Source organism: Schistocerca gregaria, chromosome 2 (genome assembly GCF_023897955.1).
Source record: "Schistocerca gregaria isolate iqSchGreg1 chromosome 2, iqSchGreg1.2, whole genome shotgun sequence".
In the NCBI taxonomy this organism is placed as follows: domain Eukaryota; kingdom Metazoa; phylum Arthropoda; class Insecta; order Orthoptera; family Acrididae; genus Schistocerca; species Schistocerca gregaria.
The window spans coordinates 862,831,475-862,858,400 of record NC_064921.1 but is presented as its reverse complement, the minus strand read 5'-3'; the positions used below and the strand labels follow the sequence as shown (position 1 = coordinate 862,858,400).

Genomic DNA, 26,926 nt, shown 5'->3' with positions numbered 1-26,926 from the left:
TACAACATTTTCGCCGGCCGTACAGTCAGACTTCTGTATTAGGCATCACGCTTTAATTTATTACTACTTTACTACTAACTCTATTTGCAATACGTTTTGCATACAGTGTCTACATGTACGGGTATAACTAAATACGGTCGCAGGTTCGAATCCTGCCTCGAGCATGGATGTGTGTGATGTCCTTAGGTTAGTTAGGTTCAAGTAGTTCTAAGTTCTAGGGGACTGATGATCTCAGATGTTAAATCCCACAGTGCTCAGAGCCATTTGAACCATTTTTTTCTTTCGTCTTTTCGGAGCAAGTAAACACTGAAATGAACTTCATTCGTTTCCTGAATGTTTCATTTGTTCCATTCTCGTATCATCTAAAACTCATAGTTTAGGATTTTTGGCATTTTTAAGGACTTTATCAATTTCTTGTATGGCGATTCCAACTGTGTGATTGCTAGCGTCCATATCTGTTTGTCGTTACCTTCTGTTGTATTTTTGTGACCCTCGATTTTTCATTTATGCAAGAGCTGACGAGCAGTATTATGACTAGACAGGTTGATGTTCCTTTACAATACCGACCAAGCGTTTCGAGTAGTTGAAGAGAAACCGCAATACGTGGGTTTGAATGAAACTATTTCGTTTATCTGCCGTTAAGCATTCTAGGTACACCACTCTGGACAGAGGGTTTAGCTGAAACAAAGAACGATATTTTCGTAACCCATGATTGGATTACATCCAGGGACATAATTTAAGTTCCATTAACAGGCTTGGGGTTGATTGTTTGAAACCATTTTTTATCGTTACCATGGCAAGGTCTCAGTCTGCCACTGACGAAATTGTCCAGTTACTTAGCAAACTGTAGAATACCGCTCACTATTTAATCAAATATGTATTTTAACTGGTTCTACTGTGGGTTATTGGTGGAACGTTGTAAATTACGTAAGCAACGCTGTTTTTTGCCTTGCTTCACAAATTTTATTACGGTTAATGCACAAGCTAGGTTTCGGGTATAAGCCAATTTTCAAGTACATTACTGTTTCCAAAGATGATAAAGCAAAGACAAACATGATGTTAAGGCAAAGACAAACATCTCAACTTCTTAATGTATCGGTCCTTAGTTTATTGTAAAATTTACTCAGTGACTATTTTTTTACAACTTACATATGGAATTACACAATTGAGCAATTACACAACATGACCAAACATACCTACCAATGAAGTAATCCACCAGCCCAGAAGTTTTTATATACTTATGGACTGAGGCCCAAAATTTGTCAAGGAATTGTGATATTATCTAAAAGAAGTGAATAACTGAACTGGGTTGCTCACTTAATAATAGGTGTGGGGATACTGACATGTATATGTGCTTCAGCTTAGACCCTTTTATCTACTCATGGATCGAGGCCCAAAGTTTTACCAAGCAGTTGTACTATGTGTATATCCCTACACCTATTATTTAGTGAGCAAATCCAGTTAAATTATTCACCCCTTTTAGGTGATATCACAACTCCTTGATAAAACTTTGGGCCTCAGCCCATAAGTACGTAGAAAGTTACAGGCTGGTGCATGACTTTGTTCCTAAGTATGTTTACAGAGTTTTTCCAAGATGTTCTTGCAGATTTCCGATCTGTCAATTTAAAGAATATGAGAAATGTGGATGCAAAATAATGGTCCTCCGGAGAGCTTCCAACCTATAGCAAATACAGCTATCACATTACCACTACGCTAAGAGCAAGTGCTGTTTCTTTCTCTTTCTCTTTTATGTTTTTTTTTTCAATGTATACGGGCTTGATGTCCCAGCAGTCTACTTTTTTATTGATAGAAAGCCTCATTCTATTTAGATGTTCACATGTTTACATGGTCACATGCCACTGCAAGGGAAGAGCACCTTTCAAATCCTATAATAGAGACCAAATTTTTACTCATCTGCAGGAAGTTTCATTTTCCTTCTTCAGAGCATTACATCAACGTATTAACAGGAACAAAATAAAATACAAAAACCTGACTTTATATTTCAGTTTGTAGAATGAGATTAACAATTTCAAATAACCAGAATGACCTAAAACTAACATTGTACTTAAATAGTACACTTTGGAAAGTTAAACGATCATCAGAAATTGGAAAACACAATAAAATTATTTTCTAACAAAATAGTTCTCCAACTATGCTAAACATTTTAATGAATATCTTTCATATATAAAAACAAATCCTGTTACACATATAAGAGTTCAGTGAAGTCGAATTAGTAACAACGGCTTCATTGTAATACCACAAATAATATATCTGTATTGCTTGAAAGCTATACAAACGTAACCCCGTTCTCGCACAACATGAAGAAATAAAGACGCAGCATAATGTAGGATTTGATTTCCAATCTCCCCGCCGCTCTCTTATCTTCCGTTCTTTGTTTCATCGCATCGATAATGTAACTGGACGATCTAGCTATGCGGGGGTTCGTGAAAGTACTCCATAGGAACACAGACAAATACTGTCGGCATTTCAGACTACTCACGATCTGATGCCATTTCTGTAAAAAGTTCAAAATTCTATCGTATTCTTTGTGCCGTCGTCCGCGAAGCCACGTTACTGCATACGTTTTAGTACATGGATTGTGCATGGCTCCGAGAAGAATACAGTCTACGGTCAAAAGTTCTGTTGTCCCATTCGAAGGAAAATAAACTATCATTTTTGTCACCAGACGCCACACTTCCGCCAAGGGGCCACATATGAGGCGGTGTCATCGTTTTGCAGTGTTTGGCACCGACGGCATAATGGCGAACCCGTCCTATGAATCGCGTGGAGCATGGACCGGGCGACGTTATTACAATTAACTGTTAGGTATGACACTGCACGTGTATCTGTGTCTAAGGAAACATGATGTTTCCGTCGCCATACTTCATGACAATTAATTTGGACGTCTTTGGATGTCTGGTTTCCGGAAGAGCCATCTGAACGTAGCTGTACTCGATAAATAAAGCGCCTATATGCTGAAAAGACTGGAAAATGAGCTAGAGCGCCACTGACACTGTCCGAGAAACTTGTTCAATTTCTTCTATTAAGATTCTGACATATCTGATGTCCTCTCCACAGTTTTAACATTGTGCTGATACATAGATCCTTCGTTTGATCGTGTACATGCAGAAGATCCAGTGCACACCTACGATGAACGAGGGTAAGGGCGTCGTGTCTTGCTGTAAGTACTAGGCTTGCACTAACGAAGGAACCGTAGGCCGCCAGTATGCGTCGTTCTGTCATCACCATCATCGTATGTACTTGGGCAGAGTGCAGTGTTGGTAACGCTAGGTGGGTGTTTACATATGTGACCTGCTGGTTAGCGTCTAACGCCCTTATGATAGTATAACGAGATTATTGTTCATTATGAAGAGGAAGGTTGGACAGAGAGTGAGTTACCGTCAACAGTTCAGTGACAGGGTTGTTCCTATCAGAATCGACAGCAAACCAGCACCGATAACGATAGTACAGCTATACATGTCCGACTTTGCAACCTGGAAGTATATGAGGATATTGAAAGGGTAATACAGTACGTAATGACAGATGAAAATCTAATATTCATGGCGGACTGCAATGTAGTTGTAGGGGAAGGAGCAGAAGAAAATATTACAGGAGAATATGGGCTTGCGAAAGGAATGAGAAAGGAGATAGACTAATTGAGTTCCGTAATAAATTTCAGCTAGTAGTAGTGAATACTCTGTTCAAGATTCACAAGAGGAGGACGTATGCTTGGCAAAGACCGAGTGATACAGGAAGATTTAAATTAGATTACACCACGGTCAGACAGAGATTACGAAATCAGATACTGCATTGTAAGGCGTAACCACGTGAAGATATAGACTCAGATCACAATGTAGTAGTAGTAAAGAGTAGGATGAAGTTTAAGAAATTAGTCAGGAAGAATCAACATGCAAAGAATTGGGATACGGAAGTACTAAGGAACGACGACATACGCTTGAAGTTCTCTAAGGCTGCTGGTACTGCATTACACAGTACACTTGAAGAGGAATGGACATATCTAAAAGGGGCCATCACAGAAGTTGAAAAGAAAAACGTAGGAACAAAGAAGATAACTGTGAAGAAACCATGGCTAACAGAAGAATTACTTCATTTGATCGATGAAAGGAGGAATTACAAAAATGTTCCGAAAAATTCCGGGATACAGAAATACAAGTCACCGGGGAATTAAATAAATAGGAAGTGCAGGTAAGCTAAGACGAAATGGCTAACTGAAAAAAGTGAAGAAATCGAAAAAGAAATGTCTGTCGGAAAGACTGAATCAGTATACAGGAAAGTGAAAGCAACCTTCGGTGACATTAAAAGCAGGGTGGGTTACATTAGGAGTGTAACGGGAATTCCACTGTTAAATGCAGAGGAGAGAGCGGATAGGTAGAAAGCCTCAATGAGGGGGAAGATTTGTCTGATATGATAAAGAAGACACAGGAGTCGATTTAGAAGAGGTAGGGAATCCAGTATTACAATCAGAATTTAAGAGAGCTTTGGCGGACTTAAGATCAAATAAGACAGTAGGGCTGGATAAAATTCCATCAGAATTTCTAAAATCGTTGGGGGAAGTGGCAACATAATGACTATTCACGTTGGTGTGTAGAGTGTATGAGTCTGGTGACATACCGTCTGACTTTCGGAAAAATATCATCCACACAATTCCGAAGACTGCAAGAGTTGACAAGTGCGAAAATTATCGCACAATCAGCTTAACAGCTCATGCATTCAAGCTGCTGACAAGAATAATGGAAAAGAAAATTGACGATATGCTAGATGACCATCAGTTTGACTTTAGAAAAGGTAAAGGGACCAAAGAGGAAATTCTGACGTTGCGATTGATAATGGAAGCAAGACTAAAGAAAAATCAAGACACGTTCATAGGATGTGTTGACCTGGAAAAAGCGTTCGACGATGTAAAATGGTACAAAATGTTCGAAATTCTGAGAAAAATGGGGGTAAACTAAAGTGAGGGACGAGTAATATACATTATGTACAAGAGACAAGACGGAATAATAAGAGTGGACGACTAAAAAAAAGGATCGTTTCAGTATTCAGGTTTTTTAAGAAGGGCGGGTGATTGGCTCAATGCTTCCGATTTCTTTGGTGGGGCTGCCACCTTATCGCCCAGATGCTCGGCATATGGGATTGGCATTACTTCCGCAGCCATATACGTGGTTTAACCGCCATCATCTGTTAAGGGAGGGGGAGGGGAATGTAAAGGAAAAGAACAAGGATGGGCTATGGTTAGGAAAAGTATAGAAGTGAGGTTATCGATAGGTCGTTGTGGGACACAGGGGTCTGGTTCCTCCCCTTCGGCCTGTCCGGAATGGGTGACCCGGCTGGTAGCTTCGTTGTCGCTGGCAAAGCCCTCCAGATCCAGAGCAACCAAACCTCCTCGCGCGCACGGAAAGCGCTACGTTAAAGCGGTGTCCCCTGATAAGAAAGAACGAAGTACTCGGATTAAAAAGGTTGTAAGACAGGGATGTAGTCTTTCGCCCCTACTGTTAAGTCTGTACTTCGAAGAAGCAGTGATGGAAATAAAAGAAAGGTTCAGGAGTGGTATTAAAATTAGAGGTAAAAGGATGTCAATGATACGATTCACTAATGACATTGCTACCCTGAGTGAAAGTGAAGGAGAATTACATAATAGAATGAACAATCTAAAGAGTACATTATATGGATTGAGAGTAAATCAAAGAAAGACGAAGGTAATGAGAAGTAGCAGACATAAGAACAGCGAGAAACTTAACATCAGGACTGATGGTCACGAAGGAGATGAAGTTGATGAATTCTGCTACCTAGGCAAGGAGGACATCAAAAGCAGACTAGCACTGGCAAAAAGGGCATTCCTGGCCAAAAGAAGTCTGCTAGTATGAAACATAGGCCTTAATTTAAGGAAGAAATTTCGGAGAGTGTAAGTCTGGAGTGCAGCATTGTATAGTAGTGAAACACGTACTGTGGGAAAATCTGAACATAAGAGAATCAAATGTTCAAATGTGTGTGAAATCTTATGGGACTTAACCACTAAGGTCATCAGTCCATAAGCTTACACAGTACTTAATCTAAATTATCCTAAGGACAAACACACACACCCATGCCCGAGGGAGGGCTCGAACCTCAGACGGGACCAGCCGCACACAGGAGAGAATCGAAGGATTTGAGATGTGGTGCTACAGACGAATGTTGAAATTTAGGTGGACTGATACTGTAAGAATTGAGGTTCTGCGCAGAATCGGAGAGGACAGGAATATGTGGAGAATACTGACAAGAAGAATGGACAGGATGATTGGAAACCTGTTAAGACAGACGGAATGACTTCCATAGTAGTAGAGAGAGCTGTAGATGGCAAGAACTGTAGAGGAGGACAGAGATTGGAATAAATCCAGCAAATATTGAGGATTCTGGTTGAAAGTGCCACTATGAGATGAAGAGGTTGTCACAGGAGAGGAATTCGTGGTGGGCCACATCAAACCAGTCAGAAGACTGACGACCCAAAAAAAAAAAAAGAAAAAAATTGTCACACACCTTATCGTTGGTGTTTTTGACGTAGACCGTAGACCACTCTGCTTATATTGGGGAAGTGGATTTCAATCATATGTGGTGGTTCAATTCTATTTTCTTCTCGTATAAATTGTTTCACTTCATACGCCCTCCGTCATGCAAATTCATTATTAAAGCCGATGTTCGCCGGGCGCGGTGGTCTCGCGGTTCTAGGCGCGCAGTCCGGAACCGTGCGACTACTACGGTCGCAGGTTCGAATCCTGCCTCGGGCATGGATGTGTGTGATGTCCTTAGGTTAGTTAGGTTTAAGTAGTTCTAAGTTCTAGCGGACTAATGACCACAGCAGTTGAGTCCCATAGTGTTCAGAGCCATTTGAACCAAAGCCGATGTTGATAATGATGCCGACCGAGTTGGCTAAGCGGTTCATGGTGCTACATCTTGGAACCGCGAGACCGTTGCGGTCGCAGCTTCGAATCCTGCCTCGGGCATGGATGTGTGTGATGTCCTTAGGTTAGTTAGGTTTAAGTAATTCTAAGTTCTAGGGGACTGATGACCTCAGATGTTAAGTCCCATAGTGCTCAGAGCCATTTGATAATGATGTTTGGTTTGTGGGATGCTCAGCTGCGCGGTATAATTTTCCAACATTTGCTCAGTCCATTCTTGTCACTTTCATGAATGATGATGAAATGACGTGGACAACACAAACACCCAATCATCTCGGGCAGGAGAAAAATCCCTGACCACTCTGGGAATCGAACCCTGGACCCCGGGCTCGGGAAACGAGAACGCAGTCGCGAGACTACAGCTGCGGACTGAAGCCAATGTTGGTGGTATACTGTCGGTACTGCTGCGCCATTTTATGTCGAAACTGTAAGCAATGGCGAAGACTAACACGAAGTAAACAACCTTGTGACCGTGAAGCTCTGGGGAAGGGATGTAAACACACGTCCTAGCCGCACGACTACTGAAAGCAGAATAATGTTTCAAACTCTATCAATGCCATAATTATAGTTGACATAGAGATCTGCGACGCAAAAGACGAGAGTAGTTTCATTTCTCTGTGGAACTTTCTTCCCCGACTGAAAACCATAAATCTGATGAACCAATTCCGCATCTTACATGAAAATCACTCAGATTGTTTAATACAGCTGCATGAAAATTCAAGTGAATTTACCAGAATAAATCTGTGCCTTTCCAGGAAGTAAGTTGATCACAAAGTTTCCTAACATATTATGTGATGTTGACAGTTTGGTAGCCACACGAATAATACGTTTACACTGCGAACGGTTTCTCTGAGCACACATGGAAATGCAGACTGTAGCTCGTTTCTTAAAGGTACATTGCCGAGTTGACTCAGAGCCGAAAGATGAACAGTATTAAGCAATGACACTTACTTTCATTTCTGTGACTAGTCTTATGGGCTAAAGCATAGATACTAATAACATTCAGATGCACTGACTGCAGCCTGAAAATCATAAATGAATTGCTCTCACAGCCACTATTGTTTTTCTTTCTAAGCGCACTGAAAACTTAAAATCTCATTCACCAAATGTGATTAACATTCTTGGAGCTTCTACCATGCTTGTAATGTAAACATTATGCTTACTTAAACAGTTGATCTTTATGGACGTACGAAAGATATTTCTGGAGAACACTGTCATTGGCACTACCCTCAAAACAGAGGAATGCAAATTAGAAGACAAACACAGAGTTTTGCTTGCAGAACGCGAACATCCAAAAAGAAATTCCGTAGGCTACGAGTAATGTAAAGCTTCATATCATACAAGCGAAATGTGCAAAGAAACAAAGTGCAACTATCAAGATTACCGAAAAAGCACAATGCAAAGGTACACAGAAATTGAACAGGAAGTGTAGAAAGTAACACAATACGATGACAGAAATATGATATTCCAAAGTAAAATTGTCATACAGTCTATAATACTCAGAAGAACGCAAAATAACTTCTACCCACGACGATTACAAAACAATCATCGCTGATGCTATGTTCAGAAGAGAGAAAAAGTTCTTATGAATAAACTGCTCGGTTTGCTCTACGCTTATGACACAAAGAGAGGGAAATGGCAATAAAAGGTTTATGTAATTGAGCGTGGGACACATTTGTGAAGTAATAGCTCACAGCCAGTGAAGTTCCTTCTAAGCTATCGCCTGACAGTTTGATATTAACTTCTATCGATCCTCACATGTTTTACAGGACGTTCGGAAATTTCCGTTTCAGACTTCTAGTACTTTGTAGAACAAAACTTCTTCTTATCTGAAGCACGTACCATCAAGTCAAGCGCTTCTGCGCTAAACTACAACACTCGCCCTCGGATGTCAGATACTGGTGATGAAACTAACACGCACACACAGAGACAGAACGTATTCTTTTAGTCTTTTCATATCAGAAATGCGATTGAGCACTCTCCGTGGATATCATATATGCTAGTCTAGCGTGCTATGCCCCTAAAAGTGTTACTCCACAACGTGAAGCTTTCTGAACAAACCTCAAGTAACTCTCTCACCGCAAACATCAGAAACGTTCTCATGACCTCACGGGAAATCAGCACATCGAGTCCAGAAGAGCCGACGAAAGTGGGTTTCTATGATTAACAGCTGTATACAAACGGAGGCATCCAGCTTGCCTACCAATCTCAGCACATAGCTCGTTAAGTGTAAGACATGGGAAGTGATATTAAAGGTGAATAAATATTAAAAGAAATCTGTTACTTTTTTTTGGGAGAATACAGGAGGGAACAATTGAGGTAAGAGAGAGATGAATTTGAAACAACAAAAAATAGCCTTAAAAAGCCCCTCATAATTTAGTACTTTTTACGTATGTACGCAGAGAGCGACTGAAAGAGAAATGTTGTGTTTAAAAACATATTTAAAAGATGCTTACCGCCGGAATATTTTTCCCTTGTACACTACGAACCAGCGTTACAACCTTGGACTGTTCTATGAACAAATGCGCCGGGAGAAAAAATATTCAAATGTGTATGAAATCTTATGGGACTTAACTGCCAAGGTCGTTAGTCCCCAAGCTTACACACTACCTTAACCTAAATTATCCTAATGACGAACACACACACCCATGCCCGAGGGAGGACTCGAACATCCGCCGGAACCAGCCGCACAGCCCATGACTGCAGCGCCCCAGACCTCTCGGCTAATCCCACGCGGCTCCGGGAGAAACTGAAGAACAATATTTAAATTATTCATGTCAGTTAAAAAGGGAACTTAGAGGAAACTAATTCATATTTTATAGTCTCTGGTTTAGTTCTCTCATATCTTGTCCAGAATCGCCCATTGTTTCTAAATTTACTCATGCGTCTTGGCATGGAATCTGTGAGGAATCGCACGTAATTGCCAGAAGAGGAAACTTTCTACCAGGTTTCAAGAGCACAGTGTCGGAGGGCGTCAGATGTAGCTGGTTGGTTTCGTGGACGGTTATCTGACAGCTTTCATGCTACCTCAGCTCAAATATTCTAAAATGATTTTTTTTTTCAAGTCATCAGTCTTGTGACTGGTTTGATACAGCCCGAAACGAATTTCTCTCCTATGCCAACCTTTTAATCACAGAGTAGCACTTGCAACCTACGTCCACAATTATTTGTTGGATGTATTCCGACCTCTGTTTCATCTACGGATTTTACCGTCAACAGCTCCCTCTAGTATCATGGAAGCTGTTCCCTGACGTCTTAGCAGATGTCTTGTCGTCCTGTCTCTTCTCCTGGTCAGTGTTTTCCATTTGTTCATTACCTCGACGATTTCTCGGAGGACCTCCTGATTCATTACCATATCAGTTCACCTAATTTTCAACATTCTTCTGTAGTATCACATCTCAAATGCTTCGATGGTCTCTATTCCGGTTTTCCTACGATCCATGTTTCACTACCATACAATGCTGTTCTCCAAACGTACATTCTCGGAAATATCTCCTTAAAATTAATTCTTATGTTCGATACTAGTAGAATTTTCTAGGCTAGGAATCCTATTTACCAGTGATAGTCTGATTTTTATGTCCTCCAGCCTTTGTAGCAGAATTCCTTAACTTCGTTTACTTCGTGATCCCCAGTTCTGTTATTAAGTTACTCGCTGTTCTTATTTCTGCTACTTCTCATTACTTTCGTCTTTCTTGTACCACTTTACATTCTCTGACGCTTTTCCAAACTCTACAAATCCTATGAACGTATCTTGATATTTCTTGAGTCTTGCTTCCATTATCAAACTTAACGTTAGAACTGCCTCTCTGGTGACTACCTTTCCTAAAGCGGAGCTTATTGTCATCTGACAGATCTGTGTTTTCCGTTCTTCTGTATATTATTCTTGTCAGCAGATTGGATCCATGAGCTGCTGTCTTCGGTATTGTGTGGATGACGTTTTTCCGAAAGTCTGATGGTCTATCGTCAGTCTCATAGTATCTACACACCAGTTTGAATAGTCGTTTTGTTGTCACTACCACCAGTGATTTCAGGAATTCTAATGGAATCGTATCTATCGCTTCTGTCTGTTTGGTCTTAAGTCATCGAAAGCTCTTTTAAATTGTGATTCTAATACTGGATCCCGTATATTTTGCCTGTCGACTCCTGTATCTTGTTCCATTACGTCATCGTAAAAGTCTTCTTCCTCATAGAAGCCTTCAATGCACTCTTGCTGCTTATCGATTCTCTCCTCTGCATTGAACAATGGAATTCCCACAGCACTCTTTAATGTTACCGCCCTTGACTTCACGTTTTCCATCAGCTGTTTCGCCTTAGCTTCTGTGCAATTTGAATTTATTTTATTCGTAAGTTGCTTGTATTTCTGTATTCCTGAATTTCCCTGAACATTTTTGTACTTCGTTTTTTCGTCGATCAACTGAAGCATTTCTTCTGTTACGCATAGTATGTTCACATCTGACTTCCTTGCATCTATGTTTCTCTTTATTCGTATCAACAGGCTGTGGCGGGCAGTCCATAGCGTTGATGCCGTTGTTTGGACAGCTAGTGGTGAACGAATGTGAAGTTATGCACAGGAGAATGATCTTCCTGTAACGTGAGTTCTCCTTCACTGTGTAAGCAGTTCGTGGTCACGTGGTTAGCATAGCTCTGGATTACGAGGCCAAGGAAAGGTTGAGGATTTTTCGGCTCGGGACTATGTGTGTGTGTGTGCTTGTGTGTGTAAGTGCGCCTGTGTCTTTTGCTCATCATCGACGCCCAAATCGCCGAAGTGGCGCCAAGTAAAACGACGATCGAACACCCCACATGTGATTTCTCTGCCAATAATGCCGTACGCACTTTTAATTTTTTCTTTTAATAAATAGCATCCGCTCTGAAGGAAGCATCACATTCGACACTACGTGGAAGCTCTGGCTTTTCCCTCTCACAGTTTCTGTTTCACAACGGATCACTGTGCGCGTAGTTCTCCAGTTTCCCTCTGCCTTCAGAGATCTGCGTCACGGTAATCGAAGAAGTTGATCTCTCGCCGCAACTGTTTCACATTTAGTAAGGAAAACTTGGAGGCGCTTACGCACAAGCTCTCTGTCCTCTAGGTGCGTTTTCAGTATCTTCCTGCATGAGACAGTTGATACTGAATGATTTTTAACTGAATTTCGTTATGAATTTTCACGCATTGCTAAATTTGCACACTTTCATGGAATGTCAGCAACGATAATCCAGTATGACTGGTCTGAACATTGACACAGACCGTTTCGCGGTGGAATGCGCATAACATTTTTCTAATTTGTATCGATTTTGGGTACCTGTTCTTACTAAAACAGTTATGTTATATAGATAAGCTGAAATTCATTTTTGTTAGTACAGTTCATACTGATTAGCGTTTCTTCTTTCATTTATATCTTACATTTACTTGTTGTGTTTAACTCAGTAATCAGCATTAATATAGTCCTACACATGATTGAAAACAGTTTGAAAAAATTCGGATGTTTTTTCAATTACACTCATGTGCGTAGTATGTTGCTAGCACTTCGTCGCCTTGCATGTTATGCTGTGTAGCAGACATTAAATGTGTGCGGATCAGCATAACGAAAAGGCGAGGGGTCTCGCTCGTTTTGTCCACGACTGTACATTAATATGTTCTGCGGACGTAATCAGCATTTTAGTCACCTCCTCTCAGCATGTGCCCTGTTGTCTCGTAGGTACAGGGTGTGCCATGGGCCCTGATAACTTGTTCCATGCGTGATGGATATATAAGGCGCGAATGGCGCCCTTGCTGTATTCACCCTGTTCCAAAGTTCATCTGCAGTGGTTGACATTGGATCACAGCACTGGACCCGTCGTGTCACCATATTCCAAGGTCGCAGGATGTCATTCACGTAGGTCACATTGGTCACAGTGCCCTGGTCACGCACCAACTGTGATGTGTACCCAATAAGCAACCCCAAGCCATGAGGCCTTAAGTTGGCGCTGTATGTCTTGCGCGAATGCAGCCATTGTGCAACTCCCCTTATCTGCGGCAAACCAAAACGCGTCTACCATTTTCAAACAAACAGACCCTGAATTTGTCCAAAAACTCTGTCTGATGCCATTTGTGTCCCCAGTGACGTCGTTCGATACACCATTGCCGTCTAGCAAGTGTCTGCACATTCGTCAAAGGTAGGCGGAGAAGTGGCCTACGAGCACGTAACCCATGCCGTAACATACGGCAAAGGACTGTTACACCTGATAGTGTGCGATGAGTTACACTGTTCCACTGTTGCTCTAGAGCCGGAGGATGCATATCGGTCCTGCGATGCCATTCGGATGAGGTGTTGATCTTCCTAGGAGGGGGGGGCTGTCCGGTTAGTGCAACCTGACCCATCTCATTGTGTGTTACGGCCTTCCGTGATCCATTTTACTCACCCCCGTTGCACTGCCAGAGCTCTTCGTCTTGCACGAGCAGCAGTTTCCCAGACGGATGAATCACATTCCCTCATGCCAAAAACGTGCCCTGTTTCAAACTCACTCACCTGAGGATACGTTTCGTTCTTACATCTGCGAGATATCCAGCCCGTCTGCTCAGGTCACACTGATCCATTACCTTCGGGCTATAGCGACAATGAGAGCCGCATCTACATTTTACCGGTAGGTGGTGTTGTGCCACGACACCGATGTTTACCCTGAACATGGTTCAAAAGCTAATCATTTCTGCAGAACATACTAATGTACATGCCCTCTGAATAAGAGCGTCCTATCTCTAATCATTCAAGAGCTACCAAACCGCAGGGATGTTAGCAGTGGAGCAGGATACACACGAGACCAAGATGCGAGGTCGCGACGTAACTGATACTCCACCAACGCCTCTGGGACAAGTGTGTGTGGAACATTCAAGGTTAAAATGTAACTTGGTAGATTGTCACGTATAATCTCTAGCGTTGGCTCTTGAGTAATTCTATGACATTAACATGTACTTGAAATTTATTGGCAACTGAAAATTTGGTCAACCATCAGCTGTATAATGCAATGACAAAATTGCAGTGACGAAAATGCAGTGATGGAAATGAGAAGTTGTGCCAGACTGGCATTCAAACCCGGATTTCCTACGTGTCGCCAGCGGTCGCGTTATCATTAGGCCATCCGAGCACGACTCAAGGCCAGACCAGTATTTACATACTTCTCAACCATGTGTCTACAACCTGTACTCGTACATCCATGATGTATATTCCCATACAGGAGAAAAATTTTACTTGAAAATCGCTTTCCCTATGTCTGCAGATAAATACAGTATTACAATACCTGTGCCATTCCGAATTACGATGCAATGTTCCTTTGGAATATACAATATCGTATTTATCCGGCGAGACTGGGCAAGCGACTTTCCATTATACAGCTGATGGTTGTCCATTTCGCAACTGCAAGTACATTTCATGTATTTCAAAAACGGCTGCAGTCGGCGCAGTGTCTGTTCCTTTGAACATGCAGGTCTAAACTGAACTTGAAAAACATGTCCGTTCGTATCTCTATATCAGCGACTGCCGTGACATTGTCATTTACGACGGACAACCAAGAACCTGTTCCGGATGTAGGAAGGAGGGCCACTTCCGATCCAGGTGCGTCCATCGCCGGATCACGCACCCACCGCCTGCCGACATGGCGCCGCCGTGGCTGCCCCCACTTACATTGCCTCTCTCACGACTGCTACCGCTTCATGGCGGCATCTGACACTCCCTGATGACCCAACAAAGCATACTCTGACTCAGCGGGAAGATGAAACGCCCGTTCTACGCGTTGCGGACTCCACTTCGACAGCGACTGTCGCATCATCTGATGACAATGTCCATAACAGTAAAATGGTAATTGACTTGTTGATGGTGCCACCTGCGGTCTTTGTGCAGGAGCGTCGTGATTCGCTACCTTCGTTTGAAACGGAAGGGCACAGAAGAAAGCGCCGTAAGCAGAGGTGCAGAGCAATTTGAGAACAGACTGAGGACCAGCCGCTGGAGAACGAGGACTTCTCCTGCCAAGATGATGTTCCCAGAGAGGAAACCGCGCCGGCTTCAGCGTGGGAGCACAGAATGGGATTGAGGAAGTTTCGTACATACCCACAGCTGAACGATCAGACATCGATAGGCGAGATTTGTGCTGCCGTACAAATACCTCCACTCCTCCTAGACTGCAGGCACCCATCCCGTGCCCTGGGGAGACCATGGTAGATGGTCTTGCTCTGCTTTCAACGGCGTGGGCGGAGGACGATGACGATGACGCCATACAAGTTACACCGACAGGGACTGGCCCAATGGCACCGTAACTTGAGGAATGGTTCCGGCTGAGGTATTGGGATGGCCAGTGCCGATTACGCAGCTCGACACTCAATAGACATTTCCGATCTAATGAATTACTCGGCACCTGCAGTTCGACGGAAAGCTTACCCTATCGCCACAATTACAGTCAGTAAGAGCGCGTTTCGTGTCCCTCCCCGGCTTCTATGGTTATGCGACATATATGATACAGGGTGATCAGGCCGGCAGCTGACGGCGATACTAGTGGATAACGGTATTCCCATTGATGTGATTTTCCTTCCCACAGCCTGGGGCTGGCGATCACGGCACTAGTTACACGTATTATTAACGTGTATGCTCCATCGGGAACCGACAAACGCCACGAAAGGTCGCAGTTCTACTCAGAGGAAATCACCCCCCCCCCCCCCCCTCCATTCCCCACTCGCCCCTCTTTCTTGGTCACTACGATCAGTATATCTTCTGCGGCTATTTTAAGTGTAGGCTCCACTCCAAGGGTCAGGTCTCGCACTTTACGATTTGTGAGAATTTCAGATACTGGTGCGACACCTGCATCCCCTCGATACTTGGGACAGAGTGTAAGGTGGCTACTCTGGACACACATTTCTTGCTAGTCACTCGGCCAGTCGTCTTGATCATATCTGTGTCTCGCGTGATCTTGTGTCAGGAGGGTTCGGCGTCGGATGGTGGCCACTTGCATTCTCAGACCATAGTACCTTCCTATGCATGGTCACCATCCACAAATAGCGTGTATGGCGCAGCCGTGGTAGGTGGAAGAGAACTGTGGCACACCTGCAGGACCCAGAATGCTGTCAGGTTATCGGCATCGCGTTGGCGGAATGCAAAAACAAGTCTTCCACGATACGTTTCGATGTTGACATGGTGGTCAGAATATGCAAAACCAGCGTTCCAGCAGATGCTGATTCAATATCCAAAGTACATGACCGCATGGCATCGTCATGCTTTGGGCTTTTATTGCACGATTCTTCACGACCTCGCATCCCAACTGCCCTCACCAGAGGGACAGAGGGTAAGCCGCCTAATTAAAGCCAACATATTTCCCGTTAAATGGAGAAAATTGGAAGGGGTCGTCGTGCGGTCGCGGCGTCAAGGCCGAGAAAGAGGCAAAAACTCACCTATGCACGACATCGTTCTCGATAGCCGTCGACGCCGAAAATGGCTAATTACGGACCTCACTTCGCTGGTTGGTCGAACATTAACCACCCAGGCAACCATTGTGGAAGCCTTTGCAGACCATTATCGACGTTTTTACTAGGAGGAGAGTATAGAGGAGAGGAAGGATAACGACATTTGCAGCAGGTGTCCTGCATCCTCGACCACTCAGCAACATCGTCGCTTTTAGCGGCGATTACGCAGGACTACATTGAGGATGCGCTAGATAAGGGTGCACTTATTTTCGGTGATGGACTACTCATTTCAATACACAATCCTTACAGAGGTCGATCTTTGCCCAGTTACTGCCTGTGCGCATAAAGAAGGTCCTGCCACTAACCCTTTCAACGGGGCAGACGACGCAAGAAGGAGAGTCCAACATGCAAAAGGCCACTGGTGAAAGTAGGAATTTGGTAGCTCTCTCCACTCCCTGCCACATTCGAGTTGCTGTGGCCTAATTAACTTCAAGCACGCCAACATTCATACCACCACCTGTTACGATTGCGCACATTGCTCCCCCTCTTTTCCACATCTCGGCAGCCGGCCGAGGTGGTCTCGCGGTTCTAGGCGCGCAGTCCGGAACCGTGCGACTGCTACGGTCGCAGGTTCGAATCCTGCCTCGGGCGTGGATGTGTGTGATGTCCTTAGGTTAGTTACGTTTAAGTAGTTCTAAGTTCTAGGGGACTGATGACCACAGCATATGGGTCCCACAGGGCTCAGAGCCATTTGAACATCTCGGCATTCATACTTGACTATAGCTATGTGCATCCTGATCTACCCACCACCAGAACTCTGTAGCCGAGAGGCTGATATACATCCCTTGCCATGTAATTGAGAGTAAACACCTACCCACACTGTTGTATCCTGCCTACTCGTCAGATATGGGGTGCCTAGGAACACTACAGCCTGTGGCCTGGAGAGCAGTCCAACAACCAAACGCTTCCTCCATACACGGAGACGAGCAACGTGGTACCATGTGGTCAACTGAAAAATACTTGACAGGTTACACGCTATTGGGCTGATGGATTCACCCCTCTCTCCGCCTTGCCACCTCCTGGACACTGACGAACACCATCTGACGTGCAGAACAGCGTTTGACGTATTGATGCTCGTACAGAAGATCCTCACCTGTTACCTGCATGCTCCACCTCACAATATTGACCCACAGCTCTTCCTGAGCCCAGAGGATAGTTACTTCCCGATCGTGAAGACTCATTCTATAACATGATTTAAAGGCATGTCCATTTATTACTTATTCTGCGATGATGAGAAGATGGTTTTTGACTACGGACAATATCTCCAAGGTAACCAAAGCAGACTTGAGCACACTCCTCGCTATCAACAACTGTTCGCAAACTATTTGCACAGTGTCTTCATAAACCCCCTTACAGTTGGCGTGTACCGCGTAAAAGGCGACACCCCGTAATTCACCTTGACATGAGGTGAAATAATTATCAACTTACTGCCAAATGAACTTTATACCCAGATGAGAAGCGGGCGTGGAAGAGCATGCTGTATTGTTTTTCATCATTAATTTGATTTCCTTTGACCGTGTGGTTGTTGGATGTTTAGCGTTCGCCTGTGTGTTGGAAGCTGGAGGACCGTAGCAAATATGGGTAAAAATAAGAGTCACCTGTGTGCTGGAAGTTGGACGGTCGTAGTACATGTGGGTGACAATAGATTTATTTCATGTTAAGATGATTTATGTTCTTTAATTTGTTTAAAGTGCTTTCCTGCTAACAGAAACAATTTGTATTAAATAGTATATGCAATTTTGTAGTAGAAGAACAAAATAAATAAACTGAAAAAAGATAAAAAATGAATGAAAGTAAAACCAGAGGGGCCTTCAGCCATGGGAAGGGGGAGGCATCGTGGCCAGGTCTCTGGGTTCGACCCCTGCCCACAACGTCTCCACCAGCCTGAAGTAGACACTCCATTTCCCACAAACGAAAGAAAAAAAGGTGACCAGTCCGTAAAATAAGTCCTGGAGCAAAAAATAAGAAAAAAGGTAAGCCGGCCACCCGCAATAAACGGGAAATCCGGGTTCAAGTCCCGGTGGAGAACAAATTTTCATTGTTATCATTCCATTATACAACGGATGGTTGTTCATCTTCACAACTGTGAATGTATTTCATGCATTTCATAACGACTGTTCTTCGTCACAGCGCCTATTATTTGTACGATCTCCCTCACCTTAACCTGTGGGGGTGGGATTTAAATCTCTTATTAGAAGGTGTGTAACATTTTTATGTGTCATTATACGGATGTAGGCTTTCTGTACATACCGCATTTGATGTGTTTTCTGGAGGAACTGAGTTCCAGATACCCTTTAAATGTCAGATATTTTTTGTTTACTTATCATTATATTTTGTACTGTTTACTTTTAAGCATTTACAAAGTATCGTTACGCCCTCCTTGGTGCTTTGTATTCCTGGAGCTTTGTTGCATTATTTTGCGTGTTGCACCTCTCCCCTGGTTTATTTTGGTATCTTTCAATGGTACTAGTTCCATTACCTGATCCTGTGAGAGCTTGTACTCGTGTCATATGCCATGACAGCCTTTTCCTTTACTTAAAAAAATGAACAACTTTGGAATTTCATACATTTTATTGTATATCGCTAAACAGTATGGTTCACACTTTTTGTCAATACAGCATTTTGCATAATTTTGATTTTGTGTAATTGGTTTCTATACCTTACGCATATTATTTTAAATTAATGCTTTATTATTGACATTTGACGTCAATGTAAAATTTTTTTGTGGCATGTTATTTAACTTTCTTGCTTTCTATACCTTTCTGAAAGTTATGGATTATATTCAACAATTTTTATGTAAATAAATTAAAATTAATCATCCTGTTTTCGCCGATGTGCAGCACCACCTATGTAGGCTTCACCGCCCTCTGGTGGCGTAAATTGTCTACATGATGTAGTTTTGAAATTAGTCTGCCATGACAACTGTATAAGTTACAACGTGTCTTTATGCATACTCCCTGTGAGTTTTATTTTGGTTTACAGACTATCTGATGATGGGTATCTCCCGAAACGCATCAAGTAAAGGCATTGGTTTTTCATCCAGTGGCAGTTCATTTAGCTACCAATTCAGCAATTTTACAGCACTCATATTAATTTGCAGTATGATCGCATTCTTCCTGCGTGGCTTCATGTCACATTTACAGTTTTTTATTTGCTCTATTCAAATATTCCATAATACTTGCTTTTATGTGGGTAATGTCGAGGAGTGGTGTATTGTATACCAATCTACTACTACCCTAAAATACCAACTGTAGAGTTTACTCCCATGGTCAGTTTGAAGTTTGCCTGGGCGGTTATTCGTCCCTGTCGTCAGCAATTGTTCAACGCATGCTAATTTGTAATATGTATGTATAGCCATAAATATATACTTGAAACCTTTGTTTGCTCTTGAATATTGACTCATATCCACGTCTGCCTGCCGCAAATCATCCAAACCACGTGTAATAACACGCTTGCATATTGATGTTCTTTTTGTTTTTGTGCTGGTTTATGGAGCTCTTTGATGACCATGTCCATAATGATTCAATAATGCATCTTTCTTGAAGCTCTGAAATGACTGATACGATGTCGTTCTCGTGAGCGCTATTCCCCACGGCAAACAATAATCTGAGCAGCTGTAACCGTTCTATGTTTTTGTTGGTTCAATGGTTCAAATGGCTCTGAGCACTATGGGACATAACATCTGTGGTTATCAGTCCCCTAGAACGCAGAACTACTTAACCCTAACTAACCTAAGGACATCACACACATCCATGCCCGAGGCGGGATTCGAACCTGCGACCGTAGCAGTCGCGCGGTTCCGGACAGAGCGCCTAGAACCGCTAGACCACCGCGGCCGGCTTTTTGTTAGGGTGTCATAGAGTATGTGCTCCAACGGTCGATTGTTATTCTGTTATGCTGGAGGTCGATACCTTTGCCCACACCATGTTCAATTTATAATTCACGTCTAATAATATTCACATTTTTCTTTCTCCTTTATGTTCGTCCATATCCTCCCCCTCCTCCTCCTCTTCTTCTTCTTCTTCTTCTGCCTCCATTCCTCGTGTCTGAGACCAATTTAAGAATTTCACTTACTGGCCTAAACGCCTCAAAGGGAATAATCTCGCTCCAACTCCCCTAATTTTAGAATTCATAACTTACTACGAATAGCCTTCCATGCTGATGACTTTTTCATTTTGCTAACAATACTGCTGCTTACTAAACCAGCTTCAAGATGGTGCACAACTTATTTGCACATGCATGTTAATGTACAGGGTTTTCTTTTCGTATGTATAAAATTCGCTCAGTCTCATCAACATTTACCTTCACTCTACTGATTAACCATAGAATCGTTCTAGTGCTTTCTTCCTGTGCATTTCTTTCCTCAATACTCACAGAAGGAGTTTTTTTATAGCTTCTAGTTTTTCTTCAGTTTCATTGTACTTTGCAGTTACTGTTTTGACACCATCTCCTTCCCTCTCTTCCTCCTCCTCCTCCTTGTCCATGCTTGCATTTCAGTAAGTTGTTTAAGAGTTTTGGTGATTTTTCAGTAGAGCTTTTAAAAGTTTCAGTTTTTGTGTCAACGTATAGATGTTGGTCTGCGTATCACACCATCGAGATGAGTGCATGACATTCTTATGAACCTATCCATAGCAAACAATACACTGATGCGTAATGTATTGCTACACCGTCTTTTAAACAAAAACTCCTGGGAATTTCTTCTGTATCGGCCATAATTCAGTTTCGTAGTTTTATCAATAACTAAACACATAACAAATTGCATCATCTTGGTTCCGAGAGTTCCGGAACCGGTACAGATAACTGGAATAGAGATCAATGTAAACATCATTTTCGCCATTCTAATTGCTCATGAAAACCACACACTGCATGTTGTACCACCATACAGCGAGACCTTCAGTGGAGGTGGTCCAAATTTCTGTACACCCGGGACCTCTAATAACCAGTAATATATCCTTCAGCATTGATGCATGCCTGTGTTCATCGTGGCATACTATCCACAAGTTCATCAAGGCACTGTTGGTCCAGATTGTCCCACTCCTCAACGGCGATTCGGCGTAGATCCCTCAGAGTGGTCGTTGGCTCACGTCGTCCATAAACAGCCCTTTTCAGTCTATTCCAGGAACGTTCGAAAGGGTTCACGTCTTAGGAACATGCCGACCACTCTAGTGGAGCGTTATTGTTATCCTGAAGGAAGTCATTCACAAGATGTGCTCTATGGGGGGCGCAAATTGTCGTCCATGAAGACGAATGCTTCGCCAATATGCTGCCGATATGGTTGTACTATCGGTCGGAGGATGGCATTCACGTATCGTACAGCCGTTACGCCACATTCCATGACCACCAGCGGCGTTCGTCGGCCCCAAATGACGCTACCGCGAAACAGCAGGGGACCTCCGCCTTGCTACACTCGCTGGACGGTGTTTCTAAGCCAAGGCGTTCAGCCTGACTGGGTTGCCTCCAATCGCCGTCTCCGACGATTGTCTGGCTGAAGGCAGATGCGACACTCATCGGTGAAGAGAACGTGATGCCAATGCTGAGCGGTCCATTCGGCATGTTGTTTTGGCCCGTCTCTATCGCGCTGCATGGTGTCGTGGTTGCAAAGATGGACCTCACCGTAGACGTCGGAAGTGAAGTTGCTTATCAGGCGGCTTTTTACGCACAGTTCGAGTCGCAACACGACGTCCTGTGGCTGCACGAAAATTATTATTCAACTTGGTGGCGTTGCTGTCTGTTTTCCTCCGAGCCATAATCCATAGGTAGCGGTCATCCACTGCGGTAATAGCGACGCATGGCAGCGACAGTTCCTGTCATTCTGTATCTCCTTCATGTCCGAACAAAATCGCTTTGGTTCACTCCGAGACGCCTGGACCTTTCCCTTTTTGAGAGCCCTTCCTGGTACAAAGTAACAATGTGGACGCGATCGACCCGCGGTATTGACAATCTAGGCTTCGTTGAACTACAGGCAAGACGAGCCATGTACCTCCTTCCGGGTGGAATGACTGGAATTGATCGGCTGTCAGACCCTCTCCGTGTAATAGACGCTACTCATGTGTGGTTGTTTACATTTTTGGGTCGATTTAGTTACATCTCTGAACAGTCAAAGGGACTGTGTTTGTGATACAATATTCACAGTCAACGTCTATCCTCAGGTGTTCTGGGAACCGGAGTGATACAAAACTTTTTTTTTGATGTGTGTAGGAAGCCATATGGGAGTCACTCCAACAATCCTCCCATATGGTGAAGAACGCATTGAATGACATTTTGGTTTGTACTGTTGCTTGGTAAATATGCTATAAATTCAGGCTGACTTATTTGAAAGCATTATCCCCAATCAACAGCATTGGAATCCTTCAGTATGTCTGACTCACATAAAAGACATTAACTTTCATATGATGACAAAAGTAGAAATATTGCTAGATCTCATCCTGGTTCTCCAGTGAAACGTTGTCGGTTCTGAATACGCTGTTTGGTTTTACTTTATCAAGTGGCGGAATATTACTGCTTTTACTGTACGTCTGCTGTGTTACTCCCTCGATGCTGTGCGGAATTACCTGCAGATTCTGATATTTGGACTGAAATGACGTTTTTGAAAAATACATATACATGTCCGAAGTGGATCCTCCCCCCCCCCCCCCCCCAAGGTGTGTTAGCGGTGACAGTACAAGATTAGTCTTCCCACAGGCGGAAGGCCTGATAGTTAAATCGCATTTGCTATTGGGAAGGATTGACCCTCCTTCTCCTCGGCGTCAACATCACTGTGGAACCAGCTGGTTACTGCGAAGTCCTTGTAATGAGGACGTCTCATTCACTCTGCCATGGCGAAGACTAGAGGTTTACATTAGCATGCAGTGGATTTTATAGAGAGAAAAGAAAAACACATATTGCGCTTACACTTTTATTCATTTATAATCCTATACATGCTTAAGTATGCTTGTAATACAGTGCTCACAGCATGTATGGCTGGTTCACACATATGCCCATGTGTTATTGCACAACATTCATCATACAGGTGAACAGTTATTTTCTCCGACAGATTAAGAGTTTGGTGCGCCAACTCCATAAAATTATTCCACAGTTTCTCGTCGAATCTGTCCATGTATGATTGTAAGCTTAGCCACCTGTCCAGAACATGCAGAATTGCGTAAGTAGCATACATTAATTTTATAAATGTCTGCTACTATAGATGAGTGCTCTCCTTTTCGGTATAAATCTTGATCATGACAGGGAAGTCCCATGAGGAAACTCTATGGTTATTTCATTTGAGGATCGCTATATCAAGGAATTTTTGAAAACCAGCACTGGGTAGAACTCGCGATCGACGATCACCCCAATACTAACACGTTTGTTCTTCCTGATATTTTAGCTGTAGGTGGTGTTATTGACATAACTCTAACATCCGGTGGCTTCGCCTCACCTGTGGGAAGATGAAGAAATATGTTAGATACACATATGTGTGGTCACACTCTTTTAGTAAATCTCCACCGCCACTAATACTTACTTGCCACTTGCCTCAAGATGAAGAGATAAACTGTGACTCACGGTTTGATATCTTCACTCTGAGAGGTCTTACTCTACTGATATAGCGCTATTCTAAACCGCCGTTAATATATTGTATATGTAGCAGTGTATTAAACATTAAAAAGGAAAGAGCTGTATGTAATCATCTTTCGTTTCAGGTGTGCAAGACGAAGTGTGCAGAGAGCTCCACAGTCAGTTTATCCCCTGATACAATGAATAAGATCATGGCAATAGATGCCAAATGCGATAAGAAGTGAGCAGTGGTATTAGTAATTAATTTAAATGCAAGCGACGATTGCATACTGCAACTCCTAATCACAGAAGCATCTTTCAACACTGTGCAGTCTCCAGCCATTCTAAAACCGTTATAAACATATTTGAACAAATTGTAATAAAATACGTGATGATGGTGCAACTAGAAGAGTCTGGATCCGACAAGATGGAGAGTGTTACGCATATTACATACTGAAATAGCTAAATGTATAAGACAGGGCAAGGTGATTCCTGAAATGTATAAAAAATTCTTATGGATGGATGCAATAATTTGAATACAACAGATTACTATCTATTTCCTAGAGAATTACTCATAAATTTCACAAGCTACCACTAGTGTTTCAGACTGACGAGTTTATTTCCAATTATGACTATTGTGATAAACTTTTTCAGTTGAATGGAGACTGTCATGCTTTTGGTCCACCTCCTATGAAACTTTGTTGAGAACATTGTACAAGTGGGATCTAAAAAAATGGTTTTTTAATATGTGTTCTTATTTTTTTCATATAAAATGTGAGCCTGATTCAGCACAACCAGTTTTAATAATAGCCATTCTCTTTGTCTGTTCACAGGTACCATACTAACTGTGCTAAACCAGCAGCATGTCTTTAAGCACTTTGAATAAGATGCAAATCATGTATAGAGAGACGGTGGGCCATGTTTACTCCAGAGGGTGAGGTGCGACTATCCACAGCCAACAGTATGCCTGCCTGCATTGGGCACTGCTGGTCAGTCCATTAGCCACCTGGCGCTGTGACATGACCCATCTTTCCGCCCCCTCCCCCCTTCGTCTTAGCTGAGTACAGTGTGAGCCAACAAAGTAAATAGCTAACCCATCCCATTGTTATTTATTATAATGTTATAGTGTCAAAGTAGGAAGATAGTATATTTTGGTGTAATGTGACGTTAATTACTAGATTCTGTATTTTTGTGAAGGACCGTTATCTACTGTAATATTAGAGTAAAAACAGTGTATTTTGGTGCACTGTGGAGCTAAGTTCCGTATTTACTACTGTATTCCTTGAAAAATCGCTAAAAGGCTTTGAGGTGAATTAGTGTGCTGAGGTGGTGTAGTCGCTGGAGCGAGGTGCAGACTATGAATGACAGTCTCAGGATGCTGGAGCCACTAAAGGAGGTGGTGGTGTGATGGGAGGACGCTGGAACAGCGGGGGAGGGAAGACGACATTTGAGGGTCATGAAGTGCCTTCTTCATGATGACAGTTGTCACTTGACGCTAAAAGCATTCAGACATAAGGGTAAACGTGAACAGTGACATACTGCCTATAAATTGCAGTAATTATAACGGCAGTTGAAGGCCATGAATTTTAATTATAATGACTGTTACTGCCCATTAATCATGTCCTAAATAAGTAAAACAAGAGTCCAAGCAAGTGGCTTGCTTACATAAGGGTAATTAGAAAGTGGTCAGTTTGTTTACATAACAAGAACAATGGGACCCTCTGCTCTAAAATTGTTACAGCCCCTTCTCCCCCTCTATTGTAGTTAGCTCTTACAGGTATTCTAAAACGAAGCATAGGCCATGTTTATCATGTGATAGCTTAACTTAGTAAACAACTAACATGACGAAGAGGTTAGTTCATGGTGATGATGAGGAATGCTTACTGAAGGTTATGGATAATATTTTCAACGGTGACAATGAAGTAAGTGATTTGTCTTTCAGTGATTCAGATTCTGAAGCACTGCATGCAGCAGTTCAAAGTGCCCTTGGTTATGAGAAGTAATGGGTTACGTAGACCTTCAAAACGAGATGACAGCTTTTGTTATAATCATGTGAAGCACAGTAACGGAGTATAGTAAGATGTTTTTTCTTATTGATATGTGTATATTCAATTCTTTCATCGCGTATCGCAACATCAGTGAGAAGAAAGAAAATCTGCTACATCTCCTTTAATACTAACGTTGCGCAGGAACTGCCAGAGGGTGCACAGCTACGTGAGTTCTTTGTTCACCGCCGACAATCAACGACCACCTTAAGACACCTAACGCAAATACATGAGCTCATTTCCCGACTCACATACACCCCAGATGAGAAGGTAAAAAGTCACTGAAAAGGTGTGTATGTGTTACTTAGGAGGAAAAAGAAACGAACGTACATGCGAGTGAAACTTGCGCAGTGTTGCGCTACGTTTAGGATACTCAGCACTCAGACTCACTGGTATGAATTAAATCTGACTATGGAGAGCCAGTAGGCTAATTAAATTTGATCTCATTGAGTAACGCCTGTGTGCGTTATGTCTGCAAACATCTATCTATTTAACCATGCCACAACCTTCATACACGTAGTTCAGAACCTGCGTGATAAATCAAATGAGTATCATTTAAACGTAAATGCAACAGAAAGCCTCATTTGTATAATATCCTAGCTTTGTCATCTTCAGTGAACTTGAGGAACTATTGCAAGACCTTTTGAATGAAATGAACACTTTGACGAGCACAAAATTTGGCCTGAGAGTTAGCCAAAAAAAGATGCACGCCCGGTTAGCCGTGCGATCTAACGCATGGCTTTCCGGACTGGGAAGGAGCGCCTGGTCCCTGGCACAGATACGCCCGGCGGACTTGTGTCCAGGTCCGGTGAGCCGGCCAGTCTGTGGATAGTTTTTAGGCGGTTTTCCATCTGCCTCGGCGAATGCGGGCTGGTTCCCCTTATTCCGCCCCAGCAACACTATGTTGGCGTTTGCTGCACAGA

At 42.8% G+C, this 26,926-nt stretch overlaps 1 protein-coding gene across 1 annotated transcript in view; it reads right to left on the bottom strand.

Annotated features, from left to right (window-relative positions):
- LOC126336023 (uncharacterized) overlaps positions 1–20,912 on the bottom strand; it is a 38,458-nt gene extending 17,546 nt beyond the window's left edge. Inside the window, exon 1 of the mRNA XM_049999503.1 lies at positions 20,803–20,912. Coding sequence (XP_049855460.1) covers positions 20,803–20,912 — 110 coding nt within the window. The remainder of the gene's footprint in view (positions 1–20,802) is intronic.
- Between the last annotated feature and the right edge of the window lie 6,014 nt (positions 20,913–26,926).